The following is a 24,221-nucleotide window of genomic DNA, read 5'->3' as shown; positions in this document are numbered from 1 at the left end:
AAATGTTCTAGGTTGTAGTTGGTACTTTATGTCCCATATTGTTGAGGCCCTCTAAAGTGCCCAAGGACAAATCAGGTCTCATTTGCTTTCTTTTCTTCAGTACAGGGCTACTCACAGGGGACACCCCAAACATAAATGCTATTACCTGAAACATGAGAAAGTACATGCCCAGGCTGAGAAGCCAATGATCTGGGTCTTCCTTTCCCGTCAGTGTGTGCCCTTGGACAAGTCATTTAACCCTTCTGGGCTTCTGTTCCCTTATCTGTAATCCAGGCATTTGGACTCAATATTTTCCAGTCCTTGAATGTTTTGATTTTTATCTCCTTAAATCTAGGCAGTTTACGATAGGCAACTTGGGAAAATTTTTATTTATTTTAAACCAGAGAATTTTCAAAGAGGGAAGAATCCCAAAGGCCATCTAACCCCTCATCTACCCCAAGGCAGCTCCATCCCTCAACCATCCTAGGCAGATGTGTCCCCTTCCATTTTTAACCATCTCCAGGTAAGTCCCTTCTAACGTTTCACCTTAAATCTACAGCACTTCTTCTCAGGAATTTAGGATCTCTGTGAAGAGTAGCACAAGTTTCCCTCTTCTTCAGATTCTATTGCTAAATCATCTCTCCAGTGTATGAACTAGAAATCAGAAGCACTGTGAGAATATGCCAATAAAATCTGCATGTCCAATCAATCACCAAGCCCAGTCAATTTATTTCTCCATTCTAACCTCTCCATATTGACTAAAAGTGCTTTAGACTTATCAACATTCCTTGTTCAGGTGACTATGAAGCCCCAATCATGGTCCCTTCAAAACTACACTTATCCCTTATTTGTTGTGTGCCTGTGGAGATCCAGGCACTGTGGGAAGCTTGAAGGATATGACTGGGGACAAGATGAACATGATTCCTGTGCTCACAGAGTCCACAGTCTAGTGAGTGAGTGGGGGAGGGATCAAATAAATGGAATTGTAGTGAATTGTGTCAAGGGAGCTTTGACATGAGATGGGAGTGTACTAGTGACAAGTAAGGGCTCTGGAGCTAGACAGACTGGGTTCAAATCCTGACTTCTCCATCATCTTTCCATCCATGAAGTGAAAATGTTAGTGCCTCCTTCATGGGGTTGATGAAATGCATTGATACATGTAGAACAGAGTCTGGCACATGATAGAAGCACAATAATTGTCCTTGTTCACAAAATGATCTGTCTGCCAAACAACTCTGACAAAGACTCTCTTCTTCTTAAGACTCTTCAGTGGTTTTCCAAGGCTATGGAATAAGATCCAGGTCCCTAGCATGACTGAAGGACCCTTAAGATCCTTACCAGGTCAGTTCTGCAGACGAGACCTGCTTTGAAATGTTCCTGAACTGCTTCAAGTTTCCATCTCACACCAGCTGACTTGTTCCTCCAAGATTTTGTTCACGCTTCACTCTGTCTGGCAAACCCTTCCCTGGCAAAGTCCTTCACATCTTTTAAAGCTCATCTCAGGTGTCACTCTCTCTAGGAAGCTTTCCCTGACAGTCTTCTACCCTATCAACTTGCCCTCCTGTGACATCCATAGTACCTCTGTAGAGCTCAAACCTCCACTTACTATGTTGTGTTAAAGTTATTAATAAATGTATTTACTTCCCATATTTGAGTTCCTTGAAAGTAGAACTGTGTTCACTCATTTTTGTTATCCTCAGTACCTAGAACAGTGCCTGACACATTGCATATAGCTAACAAATGTGCAGGGGAGTGAATGCATGTAGATTTGTACCAAAAGTGTTTCACATAATTTTCAAACAGCCTACACCATTTTGGGAGATATTGGTGCAATCATTCTTCACTTAGAAGTGGTTGATAAATGTCCCCAAATTTTACTCATTGAACACCATGTAAATGAGCTGTCATGTTCCTTCGCTTACAAAATTACTTGCCAATTACACTTAGATGATCCCAGCGTTAATTGCCATGTAAACTATACCCTGGCTGAGATAGCCCATATCATCAATTTAACTTTACCCTCTCATCATATGGTACTTACCATGTAATTAAATAAATGGTCAACCACTGCCACAATTGTGTATTTCCCCAATGAAGTGAAGTGGCTACATTTGTCATTGATTTATCAGTTATGACAATCTGTAACACACCTCCTTTTAATCTTAGAAGCTTAAAAAATTCAAAGAACACTGTACATTTGAAAAAGAAGTTCCAAATGTTTGATTAAAAAGATACACATTATAAAATCTTTGTTTTCCTTTAAAACAAAGACACAAAGATATAAAAACAAAACTCCTCATTCTTTCTGGGAAAGAATTCTTCCTGAAATCTCAGATAACAAAAATTATTCCAAGCATTCAAAGTGCATTTAGCTCTTTGAGCAACTTATAATTTATTTCAAACAGTTGCTTTTTTGTGTGAAAAGTAGATGCATCTTACTGAGGTTGACATTCTTTTCTGATAGACTGGCTAATATCTTATGCAAGAATTAGATAGATGAGAGAGATCCTGAATGCTGATGGTGGCTCTGAGTGACGGAATTTTCATCTGCTTCTCTGGATGCCGCCTCCACACCTGACACAGGTAATCACATTGACTTCTCAGCATGGCCACATTAGGCCAAATGGATTCGCAAACAGAGGTTCTGTCTAAAGGGACCATTTGACTTCCAGAACATACTGCTCAGAGGCCTTGATTGAAAAGGAGGTCAATGCGGGCCCAAATATCTCTCTACCCCCTGAGGTGGAATAATTGATGTGCAGCAGCCCCTACAGATGTGGAGTCACCAGGGTGATGGATGGATATAAGTATATTATTCACATGTACATCTGCTAATATACAGGTCCCAGTGCAAACACCAGGACTTAAGAATATTATGTGGATTTAGGACAATCCCTGAAGGACTCTAGTTCTATTAAAATTTTGTTTGGCAGCCTGGGGCTGCCACAAGCTTCATGTATTTGAGAGGGGGAACCAAACCACTTTAAAAATAAATTTAATAAATTTTGTAATGTCAAGTCATTAACATCCTGTCTAGTCATATAGTCTTCATATTTTGAAACATTAACCTGTAGAATTTTATTAACCCTTGTAATATCTGTATTAATGTTTTTATTTTCCTTGTGTTCTTTTGCCAAAGAGGGTTAATTATGTTGTAAAAACTGAAGGAAAAACTCCCATTTTTCCTCTATAGGTGTTTTTCTTTTTTATTTACTTTATCCATGCATTATAATTATACTTAATATGGTATTCATTATGCCATATTCATACATGCACATAATTTGATCATCTCAGTCCCTTCCTTCCCCCTTATCCACCTACTCTACTCACTGATCTCCCTTCTATTATTATTATTAGTAGTAGTAGTACATTATATGTATGATTCATGGTGGTATATTTATACATGGACTTAGCACAATATGACAGATTTTATTCCCCACTACTTTTTCGTGCCCTCCCCTCCTCCCTCCGTCTTGATCCCCTTTTATAGTTATTTTTCTTGTCACAAATATACCAGGCAGTACCCAGAAAGCCCAGTGATCAGACCACTTTGGTTTGTAAATGTTAGAGAAAATAACTCGCAGACATACTTGGTTATCATTTGATGGTTTATAACATTAGTGAGAATTTTCTGTTGTAGTAGTTATAATGTTATTTTTACAGATGTTCATTCATTAATTCAAGCAGATTTTTTTTTAGTATCTATCATGTATGAGCAAGTCTGGGAGTCAGAGGAAATCCAAAGAGACATAAGCTATCCCTCAAATTGTGACAGCCACAAGAGAACAATTGAGGTGTGGGTGGGTAGGTGGGAAGAATTTCAACTTCTCTAAGAAGGCCTGAGCTTCTCACACCGTATGTTCTCAGGAATTCAAGGAAGAGTGTACAACTCCTTAAAATGAAAAAAAAAAAAAAAAGCATCCTCACATTCAACATGTTCATTTGATCTTCACAACAACTCTAAATAAGTATGACAGACATTTTTTCTGACTAATGTAAAGATCTAAGATTTCTACCTTATTTACAAGTAAATTGTTTTAAGATTCTAAAATTCCAGGTAACCCAGTGGATAAGCAGGATCTGTGCATGGGGTACACAGGATGAAAGATAGAAGGTGACTATACCTAGCTCATGTGACTTTTTTGTCCAGACACAACATTCTCTGGCCTGTGTGTGAACCCCATAGTACAAGGCCCATCTACAAATTTTTTCTTCAAGGCTTAATATACCTTGCCCTAATTAGGAAATGTTTAATAAATATAGCATTTCCTGACATCTAGTTAAAAAGTCATTACCCCAGCAGCACAGGAGGATGAGGCAAGAGGATTGCAAATTCAAGGCCAACCTCAACAACTCAGAGAGAACCTCAGCAACTTAGTAAGATCCTGTCTCGAAATAAAAAATAAAAAGATCTGAGGATGTAGCTCAGCAGTAAAATGTCCCTGGGTTCAATCCCCAGTACAAAACAAACAAAATAAAGTCATTAATTCCTTTAAAAAAAAAAAAAACTATACATGAGTAAACTGGGCACCAATAATTTTCAAATAATTAAAACTGCTAGGTACTATGGCCCAAGAGTCCTTAAACTCAGGTAGAAAGTGTACTTCCTAGGTACTTTAAGCAGTGCAAGGATCCTTTTTAAAAGAAAAGGGAAGACAATACTATTTGTCTCCTAGATATACAGAATTAATTATATGAGTGAAGGAATGTGGTCCAGGATTTTCACATATCCAAAATGAGCCTCCTACCATACCTACTTCCCCACTTCCTCCCCACAAATCAACCTCAAAATGCCTGAATGCCATAAATTCCTGACAGACCCTTCTATCACTATCCACCAAAGTTAATAACTCAAGGCTGTGAGTTGAGTATTTCAAATTCCCTAAAGAAAAGTAATGTTGCTGTTTCCTGTGAAACCCTCACTCACCTTAAACTCATGGGAATCAAGGAAGACAAGCAAATGGAACTTCAAAGCTCCTGTGAGGCCACCAGCCTGCTCATGGAGGTTGAGGGAGGTGGAAGGCAGGATGGCCACACAGCTCTGGCTTTTGAAGTTTGACTGACTGCCTCACATTAGCTGAGTAGCACTGCGTGCATGGTTACTGCTGTTCTTGCGAAGCTCAACTTGCTCAGGCTGTGGTTGTCTATCATCTCAGCAGGGAAAGGGAGGTGGGAGAGGTGGGCACCAGGAAGTGGAAAAAAGAAAACTGTGTCATCTCTTAACTTCAAGCAATGAAACATGGAGCAAAGGTGGAGACAGAAGAATACACAAAAGAAAACAGCATCAAGTATTTTGGGAAGTTTTCTTGTATGCCTAAAAACTCTGAGAAGTATACTGGTTTTTCTTCTGATACATATGAAAGTTATTTTATCAGAAATACAATATAAAGATCTAACTATGGAGGACAAATGTGTGCAAATATCTTTACTAGGAATTTTGTTAGCCAGTTTTTCATAAATACTCAGGGTAATGACACAATAAGGAAAAATTGTCAAACTCTTCACAGGTACCAAGATAATGAATTTTTGTGCTGCTCTGTCACCTTGTGGCAACCAACTCAAATTGCAGGTATTAATCCTGAAATGAACAAAAAAGTTCAGAGAGGTGTGTTTTACAAGTCTACCCCTGTAAACATGAACCAAACACATACACATATAAATGTGGGTCCTACTTACTTTTCAGGACATGGAGTGACAGTTGTTCAGAGTGTGTGTTAAGAGTGTGACAGACTCTCATTACATGGAATCCCTGAGTTGCTACAGTAGGCAGACACTAATAGGACCAAAAGCAAACTCTCAACTGATGTTAAAATTATACATGTTCATGAAGTATTATTTGCAAAGTCATAAATAAGGAGGAAGCTTAAATTCCCATCATTGTAGGAAAGAATTAAACTGTGGCACATTCACACAATAAAATACTGAGGAGCTTCTAAAACATACAGATCTTCATATTTTTATGGAAGGATATTTGAGATATTTTTAGGTTCAAAAAGCAAATTGTTGAACAGTACATCTAATATGAATTTTAAAATTCTTGAAATGTATGCTTTTACATAAAAAAAAGACATAGACTTTGTTCAGAAAGACATAGAACAAACAGTTTACATTGGTTACTTAAGGGAAGGTAAAGTGTTTTAATTTTATGCTCTTTTACATGTTTTGATTATTTTAGTGAGTAGAATGTAAGGCTTTTTAAAACTAGAATCCAATAATTTCAGTAGTTGTGTGAAAGACAAAGTTTGCTCCACCTTCATCAATGCCCCTCGTACTCACAGCACTCTTAGGACATTTGCCCCTTCTTTTCCATGAAAATACTTTGTAATGCTCACATCACCTAGTGTCACACACTCACTCCCTAGAACTGCTCTTGAACCTCAGTGCCACTCCACTCCCACTGAAGCTTTCTGCAACTTCTATATTCTTAGCTACATTCACATCTTTCCCAGACTGTCAGATGCAGGGCAGTGGGACTTAGTAGCTTCGGGGGAGACAAAAGCAAATGGATAACATATTAGTCATGATATTTCATACCACACAAGAGTAAGCCTCAAAAAGGGAGCTGTTGACTTGTATGATTTGCCCCATTCTCTAATCTACTCCTTTCCCTATTCTTACCTCCTTCACCTAACACTGGCACTCTGAATTTCTTACTGCTTAATCATTCTTTAATTTACTCATTCAACTACAGTCTCCTTGATCTTAAACTTGTTCCTTCCACATGTAAGTAAGAAAACTCCCGAGGACACCCTGCTCTTTCCAGGACTGGAATCCAAGTGTGCTTTTGCCAAGGGTAGAAACCTATTACATGCTTATCAGACTGGCTTTCTGGGTCTGTCTAACTCTGGATTCCTCAAACTGTTAGTTATCTGTGGTTTTTTTTGGAACATAACCACTATAATATTTCTTTTTAAAATATTTCTATTCACATTATAGACAATTGATTAAGTAGTATTAATATTTTTAAAACTCTTGTAAATATGAAAAGAAAAGGCCAAAGACCAAACAGAAAAATAGGCTCAGAAAATGAGCAGATAGTTTTCAAAAAGGAAATACATAGGACTAGTAAAAAATATGGAGAGATACTTACCTCTACTTAAAATATAAGAAATACACACTAAAACACAATAAGATGCCATTTGTAACTATCACAGTGACAAAGTTCAACCAATACTCTGATAGCAGGAATGTGCAGCAACAGATGTTTTCATGCATTGCTGAGTATAAACTAGCAAAATCTCTATCACAGAGTGTAGCAAAACATGAAAATGTCAAATGTGCATAACTTTTTATCCAGGAATTTCACATGTAAGGTATATTTATTCTTTGCAAGATGATGAATTTCAAATCATATGCACTCAAGCATCATTTGTAATAGGAAAAAAGATTACAAACAACCTAAATATCCAGCATAAAAGATTGCTTAAATAAGTTATGACGTATTCATAAAAGGGAATACTGTGCAGTCATTCAAAAGGATGTAGCTCTATGTTTACTGAGTTTGCACTACTGCTAATATTAACTGAGGGAACAAAGAACATATATGCATTTATTTTTAAATACTTGGAATAACTATGAAATTATATAGAGAAATAAGGAGTAGTGGTTGCTCCAAGGAAGACCTGGTACCTGAGGAAACATGAATAAAGGGGAGACTTACTTTTTTTTTTTTAATTGTAAACAAATGGGATACATGTTGTTTCTCTGTTTGTACATGGCGTAAAGGTGTACCATTTGTGTAATCATAAATTTACATAGGGTAATGTTGTTTGATTCATTCTGTTATTTTCCCCTTCCCCCCACCCCTCCCACCCCTCTTTTCCCTCTATACAGTCCTTCCTTCCTCCATTGGGAGACTTACTTTTGACCTTCACCATCTTACTGCCTTGCTCTATTTACTCTTTGAATTCTACTGTCATATCTATACAGTCAGTCCAAAAAAAATTTTAAAACCAAAAACTGTCTGCCTGTACTAGTACATCAAATAGTATACTCAAATCCATTTTCTATCATGCCCATAATTATTCTCCTCTAAGCCCAGTTAATTATGCCAGGCTGACCCTACCCTATAACATTTATGGTTCATTCATGTCACTCTCATGACATGAATTATTTTATTTCAAAATAAAACCAAACCTTCAGTGAGTCCCTATTGCCTCCAGAGAAAAACTCAATCTGTTAAAAAGTCATTCAATCTCCTTCATCATCAACCCCACCTGCAAGACTCTAACCTAGTCTCCATCACACCAGATGGCTCAACATACCTACCTTACCTGTCCAATAAAATTTCCTCCCATTTTCTCTCCTCCTGTATTCACCTACCAAAGTTATACATGCCCTTTGAGGCCTACATCAAATTACTCTTTAAACCTTCTCTATCCCCAGGAAGAACCAATAAATAAATTGTTCTCCATACTCCTAAGAGTGCTTCATTTATCTTACAGAAAGTTTCCTGAACATGAATATTATGTTAGCTATTAAAGGGTCTACAAAAGACTACAGACAACCTATGATTTTTCTCCCTTTGATTGAAAATCCCTGAAAAAAAAAGAAACTAAGTTCATTTATCTTGTATTCCTAACAACAAATAACTTCCTGGCAATCACAGTTGCTTGATACAGATGAACTTGAATTCATAGTCACCATTTCTTCCCACTGTTCTTATTCATCAAACTCCATTAATAATGTGGTTTCTCCAAGACTAATACTATATGGTTAGTTAATGTTTGTCCATCAAAACATGTGCCACCTATGAAAATTTATTCCCCAAGTTTAAGAAGGGCCCCTGTGGTTAGTCATTTTCTCTAAATCTTGGCCCAGCTGTCTGGTGTACGTTTGACTTCACCTTCTCCCATCAGAAACTCAGGCTATAGGTAAGTGAATTTCTGGTTTGTTTTCCTAGGACTGATTGCATGTACTGTGGTGGTCATTTGGTGAATAAAGCATGTGTGAAAAGAATTTGGGAGATCAAAGTTATCAATTCAGGAGCAAATGGATATGAAACAGAATCTCTAGAGGGGTAGTTGCTGGCCTGATCTGCTGCTTTACTCTTAAGCAGTCTAATTCTGAAGATCCTCTTAAATGATAAACATTAATAAATTATCTTAAAGGATAGCCAAGAGCTATTTATGATGTATGTTCCTATGCTTTTATTTATTATCATTCTGCTCAAATGTGATCAATCAAAAAGATTGTGGGGGAAAACAGTTTAAACATCCAACAGCATGTGAATGGATAAACTGTCCTATATCCATGTAATGGAATACTACTCAGCAATAAAAAGGAATGAAACTGACAAGAGTAACATGACATATCTCAAAATAAATATGTTGAATGAAAGAAGCCAGACCTAATCCCTCCAAAGAGAATGCATAGTGTTTGTTTCTAGAAAGTACAAAATAATCCAAGAATGCTATAATGCACATCAGTAATTGCAGAGGAATGGAAGAGAGGATGGAGAAGGGCAGGAGAGAGGAATTATAAAGTGTCATAAAGAATCTTTTGTGGGTGGATGAATATGTCCATTATCTTGATTATAGTAATTATTTTATGGACATGTATATTTTGCAGATTGTCAAAACATAAAATTGTATACTTTAAAATATACATTTGTCATATGACAATTTTACCTCTCAATAAAACAGTTTTTAAAAAGTGGTAGAAAGACAGAGGTGAGGGAAGGAACAGAGAACTGATTCTATTCAAGAATATAATGCTACTTTAAAAGTGATTTTCAAAGGATTTTTCAATACCCCCCAAAATACACTTCCAAAGTGACATTTTCTTGAAATGTCATTTTCTAAGAAGATAGGAATTGTAGTGTTGAAAGGAGCAGCCAGGTTGCAAGCAGAAGATTAATTATCATGGAAAATCATTGATGTATCATTGCAATTTCACAGTATTTTTTACTGTTAAAATAAAGCTCCTTCATATCTCTAATAAAGGTATTGTAAAGCTTTAATTGATTTGTGTTGGTAAAAACCCTTGGTTACCATCATGGAAAATAATTGAATCAAGTATCAAAATATAAATGTACAACTTTTGTTATGATTTTTATATTTGCTTTTCTTTATAATTAACATTAGAGGGTGCCAGCTATTCTAACATATTGTATTAGGGGAGATTCTCACTCTATGGGCTTGCTCCTCTCTTCTTTTAATGTTAAGTTATAGAATCTATAAAGTCAGTTAAATAAACTTGTGTAGCTATCTCTACTATTGGATAACTTGCAAATACCACTTACCCACCTGTTAGAAGCAAGTCATTTATGTGGGATGTAAGGAATATAAATCTCTAGGCTTACTCATATATTTGCTTTTAAGAGAAAGTAAACTTTCTTTGTCTTCTCTTTGAAAATAACAATATTAACTCAGCATGACAGCAAGGAAATGCAATAAAAATATAAATGACAATATTCAATATTGGTCAGAAAGACAATATAGACACACAGACAGAAAAAACTCAGAATCTATTTGAAGGATGTTTGAGCCATAGGCTGTGTCTAGAATAACAAACGATCATGAACAGTAACTATTAATGATTCTTTTTTTTTTTTTTTTTTCACAGTTCTGGGGATCAAACCCAGAGGCTGGTGTATGCTAGGCGCTGCTCTACCATTGAGTTACATCCTAGCCCACGACTGTCCTTAAGTATCACTTAGTAACAATTCACACACTCTAGGACTTTAACAACTGTCAAACATTGTTATTCATCATTTCAGAAGTGAAATTTGAGATTGTGACTTAATATCCAGTAATCACAGTCTCTTACTATTTGAAAAGCCAAGACAAAGAAGATATCCCTAAACTAACTCTATTCCCACCAACATAATCAGAAAAGATCATGAGAAAACTTGTCAAAGAAAGTGTTATATATAATTAGGCAGAAACAAAGCTATTCTGAAGAGAACTATCTTAAGAAGGACCCTCTGCTATGAATCTCCAATGTAGAGATCCACAGCAAAGTAAATTGTGATTTTCATATTTTGGATGAGGATGTCATTATGAGACAGATACAGACGCCTATAATTCACCTTAAAACATGCTGCAATTTATAAGGATAGATAGAATACAGTAGTGACTAGGCACATGTGGCAATTTAAATTTAAATGTAGTTAATTAAAATTAAAAATTCATTTCCTCAGTTGCACTAGTCACATTTCAAGTGCACAGCAGACACATGTAGTTAGAGGTACCTGTATAGGACAGTGCAACAAAAAATAATCCCTCATCACAGAAAATTCTAGTGGATGACTTTGGGTTTGAATGAGATAGAGTCCAACATAAGGATGCCAAATAAGGATCTCTGGGATACTGGAGTTGAGAGTGGGAGCACACTTTAGTTTAAAGGCGTGTAATGCTCAACTCCCAAGAGATCTTGGCTCAGACTCTCCTAGCCTGGCTTTCAATAAGTAACGGAGACTTAAAGTGCTTTTTGTGCCCCCATGCCCTCCGGGACCTCAAAAACTAAATGTGTGTTTTCCATAAAATATTAAATCAAGAAAATTAAGACAGCACACTTAATGTGAAATAAAGTTCATATACTCCTGTTTAAACACAGATTAGAATTTCTGTCAGAACAATGCCAGTGAAAAGTTGACATTCTAATTAATATGATTTACATTATAAAGCACTGAATATCTTTATCTTGCTATTATGAAATGCCCTCTTTTTTTAAAAAAAATTGGAACTGTACTCAACAGGGAATTGAATACTAAGGGCACTATTTAAAAATACATGTACAAGAGAGGCAGTTAGGGTCACTGGCATTTTTACACACCATCAACTCAGGTCTCCAAAAAGGGAAGCAATATGCTCATCCTCTGCCACACACTTTGTCATTCTTTATCATCCATACAGCTATCTGCATGCAGCAAGAGGATTTTGAGGCTGTTTTTCTTGCAACAATATAAACATGCTGCAAAACACAAACACTTATAAATACAAAAATATTTTCTTTTTCTTGCTCTCCTCTCTTTTCTCCCTCTCACAGTCTCTCCCCCTTCTCTCTCTCTCTCTCTCTCTCTCTCTCTCTCTCTCTCTCTTTCTCTCTCTCTCTCTCTCTCTCTCTCTCTCTCTCTCTCTCTCACTTAACATCACAGAGAACAGCTCTGGAACCCTGTGAACACACACCTATGTAGGACTCCCACCCAGTGTTCGCTCGATCCAAATTCTGAGTTTGTAGAAGGGGCAGAAAATCAACCCCACAGTTGGGTACCCAAGGATTCGTGTTCATTGCCTTTGTCAATTTTATGCTATCAGTGAGAGGAATGAAGATGAGACCCTTAAAGCTTGAATTTTCATTTCCTGTGACAACGTGCTTTTTCTTCATGCTTTATCACACTCCACTACTTGGTTTCCGCCCCTTCATAATTGATATCGGCCATTTGAAGCATTCAGTAAAAACCTCATGAGGTTCATCAAATGTCCCCCAGTCTATAATTCTTGCTTTTAACATACTCAGAAGCATATTCATCCAAGTGTGTTCCACTTCCCCTCCATGGTTTTCCCTGTGCACAGGGACGAGTATAATGACAGTTGTATTAATTATCCACTGAAAAATCCACATAGCAGCAAAAATGATGGAGATCATTGTTTTAAATATTTTATTAAAATAACCCAGTGTAGAACAGATAAAGTAGACCCTCTTGATAATGAGAGGCTCATTAATTTTACAAGAATTCTAGAAAGCTTAGAATGGTCAGCAAAATTGTCTTTCATTCATTTATTTTTTTCAGAAGAGGAAAACCTTTGATTGTCACTTGAGAGAGCAAGACCCTAGCAAAATTTTCTAAGGTGTTTTAAAATAGTTATTTACCCTTCTGGTAAAGCTTTGAAAAATCCTAGATTTCACAGTATTACTTGAAACACCTATAAATCTTCAGCTTTTATAGTTTACCCCATTAAAATTTGGTTTCATTAGCCTGTAATGACTGTTGATAACTAAAACTGATATTTTACATAGACAAACACATTAACATCCTTCAATTACTGATAATAAGAACAACACAATCTTGCCTACCAAGTGTGTTTCCAGGTATAGTTTGAGGACATCGGTCTCTGCTTTAGGGGGAGTCCAATTCTCAGTGGTTTCCATGGCTTCATTTAACCAATGAATAAATTCATCCAGCTTGTTGACAAACCCCTTATGAGAGAAAAGAAAAAGGGAAAAAGAAAAAGAAAAAGAAAGGCATATTAGTTTTTTTTTTTTTTTTTTTTAAGTCAAACTTAAAAATTCTAAACCTCACCCGTGGTGAAAGTCATACCACTTCACTCCCATCCTAGTGCCATTTATCCTGTGATGAAATTTCCACTATTCTTGGTCATGAAATCTCTCCAAATAGGAAAACAAAAAAATTTTTTAAAAACCTATCCTTTGATCCCCCCCCCCCCCAGGAACACTTGCCCAAAGAATTTGGATTGGATTGTGGGGTATCAGTGCATAGGTGACCTTGAAACATCAAAATATTTTTGGCATCTGTTGAGCATCCCCTTGCCAAAAAAAAATTGAATGAGATGTTCTAGGAAGAGCCTCTGACTTTGGGTGATGAAACCATTCCTGTTCTTTACTCAGAGGCCTATGGAGTTGAGTTGCCTTTGCCGAACTAAAAATATATTCTAAAATCACATAAGTGTTTAAAGGCACTTAGATGAGCTCTATCCACAGTCCAAAGGTCTGGCTGAACCTGAGTGCTAAGAAACATGGAAGGGAAGAATAGTGGGACTGATGAACAAACATAACCACCTGATTCTGGCTATGTCTGGACATAAATATTCTTGTCTAGCAAGCACAAATCACAATAATCTTGCAATTTTTCAAATAGTGGCTATAAAATTTTATTGACCATTTAAAAGAACACATCTGTAGAAACGAAAAATATTTTGAAAAAATGAAAGACCAGCTACAAACCTAAAGCAAAGGCATGGTGCTGAGCGCCTACTTTCCATGTCTAAGTAAACAGCACCACCTGGAGGTCATAAGGAGCAAGGGCAGGCTGCCACATTTTTAACAGCTTGCATGCTATTTCCCTATTAAACTTACCTCTTTCAGGTTTGCCTTTTTATTAATTTTGACTGATATTTTTAATGCCTAACTGAGGCTATCCTGAGACCAAAGTGAGAGTAGTGAAATTTCATTTTCTTTCTCAAGCTTCTCAGGAGCTATGGTTTTGTTGTTAAAAAAACAAAACATTCTACTAGATAATTCTTTAAGGTTCATAATCCTTTAATTTGAGCAATTGATTTGTCTCAAAAGAATTATTAGAAAAAGAAATATGGGATCAAGGAGGATGATAAGGAGAAAGGAGAAAAATAACACTCAGAAATACCTTCCTGTCTATTACAGGACAAAGCATAGATGTGGACACAGAGGCCCAAGGAATCAGATCAGACTATTCCCTCCTTGGTTGCATGTTGTCAACCTGAGTGGAACTCAATATTTCACCACATGGGGTAGTATATTGTATGTTTTCCCAGTCTATAAATGCTAGCAAAAGCTTTCTATATTGGAATGTCCCTACTGTGTCAAGACTCAGAGGGGTCAGTCAACACATCATAACTAGATTTCACAAATGAAAGGGTTTTTAAGTGTTTTAAAAATCTATCTTAATCAGGTAGTTTTGGTAAAGCCAGTAAGAAATATCATCTTAGAAACAGTTTAATCAGAAACTGTGACCTAGGCAATTGCAATTGGATGACTTTGCATGAGATAGTTCAATGCACAAATCCTAGCCTCCAAACCTAAACTCTTGATATTACTGAGGCTTCCCTTGGATTTCACTCAGAAGAGTTTTCTCTAAATGAGGCGAAAGTGTACTACAGAGATGGTTTCATGAATTTCATATACCGCATTCCCTTACAAAATACATTTGCTAATGATCCACCCAGATCAACATTTTTCTAGTTTATTCATATTACAAGTTTTTATAAATGCTAGGGATCAATACGAAATCATTCATTTTGCCCTTTCTCATGTATTTTAGATATCAGTTTGACTGCTTCTTCTTCTTTCCTGCATGTTCATAAATTTACGAGTTGTTCTGCTTTTCATTTCCTCCCTAATACTTGACTCTTAATGTAGAAGTTACCCATATCCACACGCAGTCTTCTCAATAGAGCCTTCCACCTGTTCAAAATGGTATTCCCCAAATTCCTTTTTCTGATAGACTTCCTAGGTCTTAGAATATTTCCTAAATTCATATCTGACTTGATGCTTACCATAGAGCCCTTCAGATGTTTACATTAAATTTGTGAGAAGTAAGGACAGAGTCTATTAAGACTCAAGTCCTAACTCTTGATACTCTTATAACGGAATTTTTGTGAAAAATTAAGAGACCCTTACTGAACAGATGAACCTACTGAAATACTACCATCTACATAAGTTTATCAGCAAAGCAGAATCTAGATGGTTGATAATTGTGAGGTGAAATAGTATTTTATAGTACTTACAGTATCAAATACTTTTTACTATTGAATTTGGACTTGACTTGTTATTTCTGGGTAAATAAATTGGTTTTGGGAAAAAAATCAAGTCATGAAGTCAACTATTTTGGAAATGATTGATTAAATCCAAGAAGACAAATAGCAAGATAGTCTGTGAAATATAAGCAGTAACAAACTATTTATTACCTTATTTCTCTCTGAAAAACAAATCAGTGAGCAAGTACCTAAATGGATAGGTGCCTCATCACAAAAGGTTATTCTTAGCCAAGGATTATTAAACAAGGTGTGTCATATTTTGTAAAAGAACCATGATTATATAGTTAGCTGCAATTTGTGAGATGCATATTGGGTAAAATTCATGGGAACGGGTGAACTTTTATGGATGATCTTTCTGTAGCCCAGCTTGACAGCAAAACAAGGCTGTCTGGTATCGAGGAAACAGGGGCCCTTTAAAAGCTCCTCTCTGGATTTCTTCTAAACAATATTCTCATCTGCACCAATTTTCATTTGTTGTACATTTTCCTGTTTTCTTGCCCATACTGTTTTATCAATCACAATAGGGAAATCTGATAAATCCTAGTGCTCCTACCTTATAATAAAAAAACTAAGTAACTTTCCCTCTTAGGGAAATCTAAGTTTTCTACTTCCTCTCCTCCTTCTATATGTAAGCTTCAGTAATATACAGAAATCATGAAAGCAAGTGAAACTGGAGTCCATTCAGTTCTTGATATCTTTGTCAATTATTCTCCAACTCTCTCAGCCCCTTTATCTTTATACTACCACAGTGTTCTGTGTAGAGTGTCTGTGGACTATCCCTATATCATGGGATAGATCTTAGAAAGATCAAGGAAGAAGCACTTGATACACAGACCATGTGGGTATGAAAAGTATTCACATTTGAACACATACAACAAATGTGTGATGCTCATCCTCATAAGTTCTGCTGAAATCTTTGTGGTATGAATGTAGGAAAAAGAGTCTGACTTAAGTAGCAACATAGGAAAATAGACAAAAATATTAAAAACTTATTTTTGAACACAGATCAAATTTTAGTACAATAAACACTGATCATTCATTCCATTAGCAAACATTTATAAAGTACCTACTATGTACAAAGCACACTGCTAGAATATAAAAATAAATACCATTGTGGAAAATTTTTCAGCAGACTATAAAGTATGTCTGAACATTGACCTACTAAATTCAAGAAATTTTAATTATTAACAAAATAGCTTTACAATAAATAAGAACAGGGACACGCTCCTGGATCTTTTGAAACATATTCCATCTATGTCACGGTTTAAATGTTAGGTGTCTCAAAAGTTCCTGTTAATGCAGAAATAGAGGTAAAATGACTGGATTTCAAAAGCTGTAATCTAATCAGCCTGTTCTAGTTTGAATGGACTAGGTGGTAACTCTTGGCAGGTAGTCATGGCTGGAGGAGGTGAGTCAGTGGGTGTGTGCCCTGGAAGGGTGCATCTTCTTTGTGACCCCTTCTCTCTTCCTCTCTGCTCTCTGACCCTGCCATGAACTGAGCAGCTTCCCTCCACTGGGCCCTTCCCTCATGGTGTGCTGCCTCACCTCAGGACCAAACCAAAGGAGTCAGATCTGTGGACTGAGAGACCTCTGAAACGGTGGACCCCAAATAAACTTTTCCTCCTCTAGGTTGCTCTTGTCAGGTATTTTGGTCACAGCAGTGAAAAGGCTGACTAAAATAGTCTATATCAGAATTCTGTCTGTATCCAAATTTGTTTCTATTGTTAATAGTGATCATCTGGGTGTTTTTCTCTAATACTCTGAGTTCATACTTACCTACCTAGAGAATCAAAGATGACTATAAAAATCAGATTTTCTTCATGATAACTCAATGCTGCCAACTGCACCACATAAAAAGCACATTTTATGCACATTCAACTCATTGCCACAAGCTGAATCACAAACTTTTGAAAGGCAGAATTTCAGTCTTCATTGATCAAACTTCTACTAGTGTATCTGATCAGTTTCTACCACCAAATTCCTTTTTGTTCCTTTCTGCCCCTTCTTCCATTACCTTTCTCTGCCTTTCTGACAAACTATCCAGGGTCAAATGGAAGGTGACAATCCACAAGCCCAGGTGCTCTCCCTCCCCTTCGTGGTATAATTGCTTCCTTCTGGGTGGATCCCTCGCCACACTCATATCTGATACTGGCTCTGAGAATTTGTAAACTCTTGTCTGGGGCCAAACAGGACTCAAACTCCAAAAGAAATCTTAGTCATTAAATTTGGAAGAAAATGGAGCTACAATAGGTTCTCACCAGTTGGCAGCATGGCTCCTACTTTCAAATCATTTGTATTTTCAAAGTTCTGTCATGAGATTTTTTTTCAACTTACTTTTAAACTTTCTAAAGCATCAGTCTCTTTAAAGACTAAGAAACAGAGTGAAAGTGCATGCAAAAATATATTCACAGGTTTGTAAAAAATAATTTATAGTCCTCAGTTAACATACATTTGAAGGTTATGTTCACAGGGAACATTTACAGTCAAGTCTTGTAAACAGTTACACACTTACAATAGGTTAAGAATACTCAAGGAAAAAAATAATAAAACAAGAGTATTTAAATATCTCTCTTTTTAAAAAGAGAATATTCATTATGTCTTTTATTTTCCTCTTCCTCTTCTACAAGCTTTGTCTGGTTAAATATAAACTGTAGAGGTGATTACCCTTGCCCTCTGGCAACACTGTTTTGCCTGGTCCAGATAAAAGTAGGGCCTTCCTTGCACAGAGACATGACCAGGAAACAGACAGTGAAAACAAGAAATTTTCCCTGCATTTGGAGTCAAAAGTTTTTTTGTTTTTTTGTTTTTTGTTTTTCGTTTTTGTTTGAGATTCCATGACTTTAGGCCAAAGTAAAATTGAAAACGCTCTAAAAGGAGAAAAAGGAAGTATGCAGCAGGAAGTGTATAGTCACAAAACTCAGTGAGGTGGTGCTGAGTAGAGTCATTTCACAGATGAGGAAACTAAGGGTCAAAGAAGGCGAGTGACCTCCCCAGTGGCAAAGGTAGAATTTGAACGTGGATCTTACTCCAAAGTCTGTTCCTCCCTTAGTACCACACTGCCAGCTAGAAACAGCCGGTCAGAGACACAGTTTCGAAGCCAGGTGAAGAACCTGCATTTCTTCCCAGTCCAACAGTCTTGGCACTGAAGTACAATCCCCCTGGTTCTATGCCCTTCTTCCTTCACATTCACTTATTTATTTATTTATTTATTTTTTTGAAAAGGGATTTGTGAAGACGCTAAATGTCTAAAAAGATGCAAGCAAAGATCACTGTAAAGTTCATTTCCTGACTTGAAGAAAATTTAAATGAAAAATGTAAGGGAGTTATATTCTTGAATGAGCCCATTCTACCAGTTCTCAACTATAGCTGAATGTGACTCCATTTAATCACAGAAGAGATAGTTCTTGGTATCAAGGGGCAGTTAAGCCACCCCCATAAACTGCTAGTTTCTTTTGCTGTTTGTATGTTTGTGTGTATGTGAACATGTGTGCATTCCTCTTCAGAAGGATTCACGTTTCTTGATGGATAGAGAAATCAGGTATGATGTCTGACTCAGTTTAAATCAAATTAGCTGCCCTCAGTGAGGGACATGCTGATGAACATCAAAAAAGTAAACTAATTTCATTATTTGAAAAAACTGATCATCCTCTGCTGTTGAATATTTTAAACCACTAAAATGCATTTACATCTTTCTTAGTATTTCAAGATTAAAGAATTCAGTGAATGCTCTCATCCAGATAATTCTAGCTGAAACAATACATATCCCCCATATAGAATTCACTATGTGCCAAGTACTTTATATATAATAGATCATTGAAGTCTCAAAATGACTATGTGAGTTAGATACTGTTGTCACTTCCATTTTACAGATGTGAAGACTGAAGCCCAAGAGGTAAGAACTGCCCACTGTCCTGCAGCTTGAAGGTAATGGACTCGTAACTGAATCCAGAGAGTACCACTAGCACCACACAAAATAATGAAAGGTCAGTTGATCTATCAGTTTGTGTATGTCCTAGCAGAAATTAGAAGATAAAAAACATTTAAATGAAGATTATCAGAGGGCAGAAAAGGATATATTAAAAGAGTAAAAGAGAAAATTAGAAACAGCAATGCTCATCATGAACCAGTATGGATAATGTTAAGAGGGCAGTTGCTAGAGTCAGGCAAAACTGAATTTGATTTTAGGAGTAAACTAAATGAGCTATTTAATGTCTCCAGGCCACAGTTTCTTCCTCTATAAGATATAATATTCACTTTACATGAGGACAATAAGAGAGAAAAATATTGAAGCCTGATGTAAAACAAGGGCTTGATAAATGATGTTTAAAAATCATTTCTTATAAGTTCTAGTTTGATCTTCTATTACACTTAAAAAAAAAAAAGTTTGGTTATTCACTAAGTCTACAGCACTGTGGTAGGTGCTGGAGAGAAGGATGAGAGAAGTCCCCATATGACTACAGCATAAGGGGTAGTAATAAGAATTCTGGGCATTCAGAAGTGTGTTAGTGTGCTGTGACAAAAATACCTGAGGAAAAGCAACTTAAAAGGAAAAAAAAGACTTATTTTGGTTCACAATTTCAGTCCATGGTTATGTGGCCCCATCACATCAGGCCTGTGGCAAGGCAGAATATCATGGGTAGGGGGGTGTTGGTGGAACAAAGCTGCTTACTTCATGGTAGTCAGGAAGTAGAAAGGGGGCAGGGGGCAGAGACAAACACAACCCCAGTGACCTACTTTCTCTAACTAGACTCATCTCCTAAAATTTCTACCACTTTCCAATAACGCATTAAACTATGAATCCATGAATGGACTGATTATTCATGAGAAACAGAGTCCTCATGATCCAATCACTTTCAAAGCTCTACCCCTGAATACCACTATGCTGGGGACCAGGCCTTCAATACATGAGCTTTTGGGAGACATTTAAGATTTAAATGATAACAGAGAGGGAGTAATGTCTTATGCCTCACATCAATGAGGCAGTGAGAAGAGAATAGTGTCTGAACAGGGAGGATTTTACTTCCTCCCTATACTACCAGTGGATCTGGAGGTGATCATATTTCTTTCTTAATAGCCACAAGTTTAAGATAATCTGACAACTTTTCCAAACAGGCCATATTCTTTGGAGCAAGTGTTTAGGTTAGCAACAGGGCTACCAATGAGTGTAGCTAAAGGACATTACAATCCATTTACCCACTGTAACACTTTATTTAAGTACTGAAAACTGGTAAATTAGAACTTCATTTAGAAGCAAAATTATGTCTTGAGATTTGATATGTGTATCTAACAATAGATAGATTTAATCTTACATTTTGCATGTAATTATTATACACAGAGTTCCTATAAAAAAGTCCAATTTAGATTTTCATACAACAGCACTCAAATGCATTTTGCCTTTTCCTAACCATCAATCTAAGTACTTAATATGCTCCCAAAACCCCAGAGGCTCAAAATGAGTGCTAAGGAGTTAAAAGTAGGCTTTAGACTCTTATCACCTCACTCATTTACCTATCTTCCTGCCTGCAAAATCAACCCAAAGAAAAGATGTGCTATGTCCTTTTAGAACAAAGACTGAAGAGGAAAGGGGAGTAGTTTCAGGCAGTGTTAACTCTGATGTCACAAAAACTCAAATATTAAATGCCTTATTAAATATTTATCTTCTTTTCTAAAGGTTGAATGGATGACTTTAGAATATAAAATATTCCTGGGGAAATTCTACCAGAAAAAGGTAAAAAGGCTATAATCAGGAATAGCAAAAAGACAAAGTTCAAACTTTGGAACACCACGTCATATTCTCTCTCTAAACAGACTCACTTGTCATGAGGTCCACAGAGAGAAAACAAAGGACAGTAATATCCCCTGTTGTCTCCGCTTACAGGAGAACCCTGGACCCTGTCACACAACTCCATTCTTATCACAGTCCCATTTTAGATCATTCCTTCTATACTTGGTCCACTCCCTTTTCTGTCCACCTTTCTTTTCTTTCTTCTTGGCTTCTGCTTCTCTTTTGCCTTTTTCTTCTCCCCTTCTCCTAGCCCTGCTTCCAGTTGTCCCACTCCTCTCTTTTTCTCTCATCTCTCTTCCTGCTCTTTTTTTCCTGCAGCTCAGTCTCCCCACACCTTTTGGGTCTAATCAAACATTTTCAATAACAACATTTCCCAACATGTCCATGAAGTTTTAATGATTTAAAAGGTGGGCTCCTCAACCCTGAAGTTCAGAGCCGAAAATGATGTTATAATCCTGTGTTTAGATTAGCTCTAACTACTTTTCCTGATGGTAAGACAAATCAAATATGTGGAATAGGAATGTACATGGCTCGATGGGAGTGTTTGTAGAATACTAAAGTTACTCAAATGATCTATGTGATTGTTGAGTTGCTGTTTATCTATATAGTCTAAATTTTTCTCTAGAAGCATACTACTCTTTAGTAATAAAAAAGTTTCTTTTTTCACTGAAATTCCAAGTGCAGAGATTATAATACTGAATGAGTAAGAAGATTATACAGCCAACTTTTTCCCAGAGAAGACCAGGGCAGCAAGTCAGCAAGGGTAACAATTCTGCCAGTACACTATCATTAGCGCCAAGACAGAAAATAGGAAGGGAGAAAGGAGATGAATTGCCATCTTCAAAAGATCCTTAGACTCTGTCTAGTTTAAAGCCCCCCACCATTTTACAAGTGAGGAAAGTGAGGCCCATAAAAGTTACAAGTTTGACTGATAACACATAACCAATAGGAAGCAGAGCCAGAAGAAGTTAGGTGTTGTATCCTTAAGTATCAAACTCTAATTTTTCATTTCAAAAGTTTTCATAGTCATCTTAGACAAGATTAGAGTTCCAAAAAAAAAGGACAGAAGTAGTATTAAAGTAAAATTCTACAGCACTATAGGTTTAGTCAATTGTATACACTCTCAAGATTGTGTAGCTCTAAGTCAACTGAAGTAAGGATTAAATTGCCTTTTTTGTTCAAACTTCATATGTGTGCACAAACATGCACTCATGTGAATTAGTTCCTTTGTTCAAAAAGCGTTTGATACTTTACTATGAATAAAGTAAAGGTATTAGAGCCTATGCCTCACTTATCAATGACCCAGATTCTTAAAGAGTTCAGTGCAGTGGTAGATATAAAATGTGATATGTACGACAATGTAGATCAGTGCTTCTCAGACTTTCATTCTCAATCCTCCTTTAATTTATTAAGAATTATTGAAGACTCAGAGAACTTTTGTTTTCTTTGTTATGTCTATCAATCTTCATTTTAGAAATTTTTAAAATGCATTAATTTAAAAATGACAATAATCTATTACCTAGATAGAGTAATAAGATAGTTATGAAAAATATGCTTTTAAAAAATAATGGAAGAGTGGCATTTAGCTGTCTGTAAATCCTGTGAATGTCTGGCTTAATAAAAGACAACTGATCCCATTGCTACTTCTGCATTTAATCTATTACAACATCACATATAATGCAGCCTCTGGAAAATTCCACTGTAAACAGAGTGAAAAGGCAAAAAACATTTTAGTATTAATATGAAAATAGCTTAACCTTGTGGACCCTTTAAAAGTGTCTTGGGGGTCCCTACAGGTGCCTGGACCACTCAGAACCTCTGATCTAGATAGTCCCAAGTGCTCAGGGACCATTGGAAAGGCATTAAACTCAGTATGGGAACATCCAGGGGAGCTTCGTGGAGGAAACTGAAGCTATGCTAATCCCTGGCAGATATGACTCAGTGATTCAGAAAAAGAACAAAGAGGACTGGGAAGAACAGAGAAGAACATTTCTGGCAAATAAAGCCCAAGAGAGAACAGCTTAGCTTGAGCATGGCTAACACTCTGCAGGCAAACAGGAAAGCAAAGAAAAATTAGGTTGGAGAAACTGGCCAAGAGCCAAGGCCACATTTGACATGTTCTGGAGTTTGGACTTTTTCCTGAGGACAGTGGGTGGTCGCCGAAGTTTGAAGCAGGGGAGTGGAAGAATTTGATTGCCATCTTAGAAGACTCACTCTGGTTGTAGTGTAGAGAACAGATTGCCAGTTGTGAAGCTGGGAGCAAAGAAACCAATTAAAAAGTTCTACAGTACTCTCTGAGAACTTGATGAGGCTACAGTAGTGCAGCTTCAGTGGGTGTAGAGAGAATATGCCATGTTATAGAGAGTGCTCCAGGGGACAATGGACAAGACCAGTTGGATATGATATATAAGAAAGATGTTAGAATCTGAGATGACTTTCAACATTCCCTGAAAGAAGGAATAAGTTCAGACGGAGCAATCATCTGAAGAAAGATCATGAACATATTAGACATCATGAATTTGGTTTTTAGATCCACTAAAAGCATCCAATGAGGTGACTGGTAGTATAAGCCTGGAACTCAGGAGCAGGACTTAATCAGAGAAGGAAACATGCAGGGGCACTAGAGGCATGTGAGATAACCTAGGAATAGTGTATAAAAGGCAGACCCACTTGTGTCTTCTGTTTTGCATCCAAAGAATGCAATGCACTCACCTTCCTTTATACCAGTCCCTCACTCTGTTGTCTGTCTCTGTTCTGGCTGTGCCCCAAAATCAGTTGTAAAACTTTTAAACATAAACTGAATTCAGAGAAAAAAATCTCTTCAAAGACTCTCAGGGCTACAGAAGATAAAGAGACAACAATGTGGTACCCTGGAATATTTGATGTTGATTTTGGGAGGGGAAAGTAGTTGTAGCTCCTTTGTGACAAGCTTGCAATATCTGGCAGACCGGGAGACAAGAAGTGCCCTGGACTGGAGAGAC

The 24,221-nt window shown here is 36.8% G+C and overlaps 1 protein-coding gene across 2 annotated transcripts in view; it reads right to left on the bottom strand.

The window, feature by feature from the left end:
* Positions 1-24,221, bottom strand: part of Akap6 (A-kinase anchoring protein 6) — a 281,320-nt gene that overhangs the window by 231,906 nt on the left and 25,193 nt on the right. For both annotated transcript variants that reach the window (XM_047538507.1, XM_047538508.1), the window contains exon 3: positions 13,000-13,122. In XM_047538507.1, coding sequence (XP_047394463.1) covers positions 13,000-13,122 — 123 coding nt within the window. The remainder of the gene's footprint in view (positions 1-12,999; positions 13,123-24,221) is intronic.

The sequence above is a fragment of the Sciurus carolinensis genome, chromosome 2 (genome assembly GCF_902686445.1).
Source record: "Sciurus carolinensis chromosome 2, mSciCar1.2, whole genome shotgun sequence".
Taxonomy (NCBI): Eukaryota; Metazoa; Chordata; class Mammalia; order Rodentia; family Sciuridae; genus Sciurus; species Sciurus carolinensis.
This window is presented reverse-complemented; position numbering and strand designations above follow the sequence as displayed.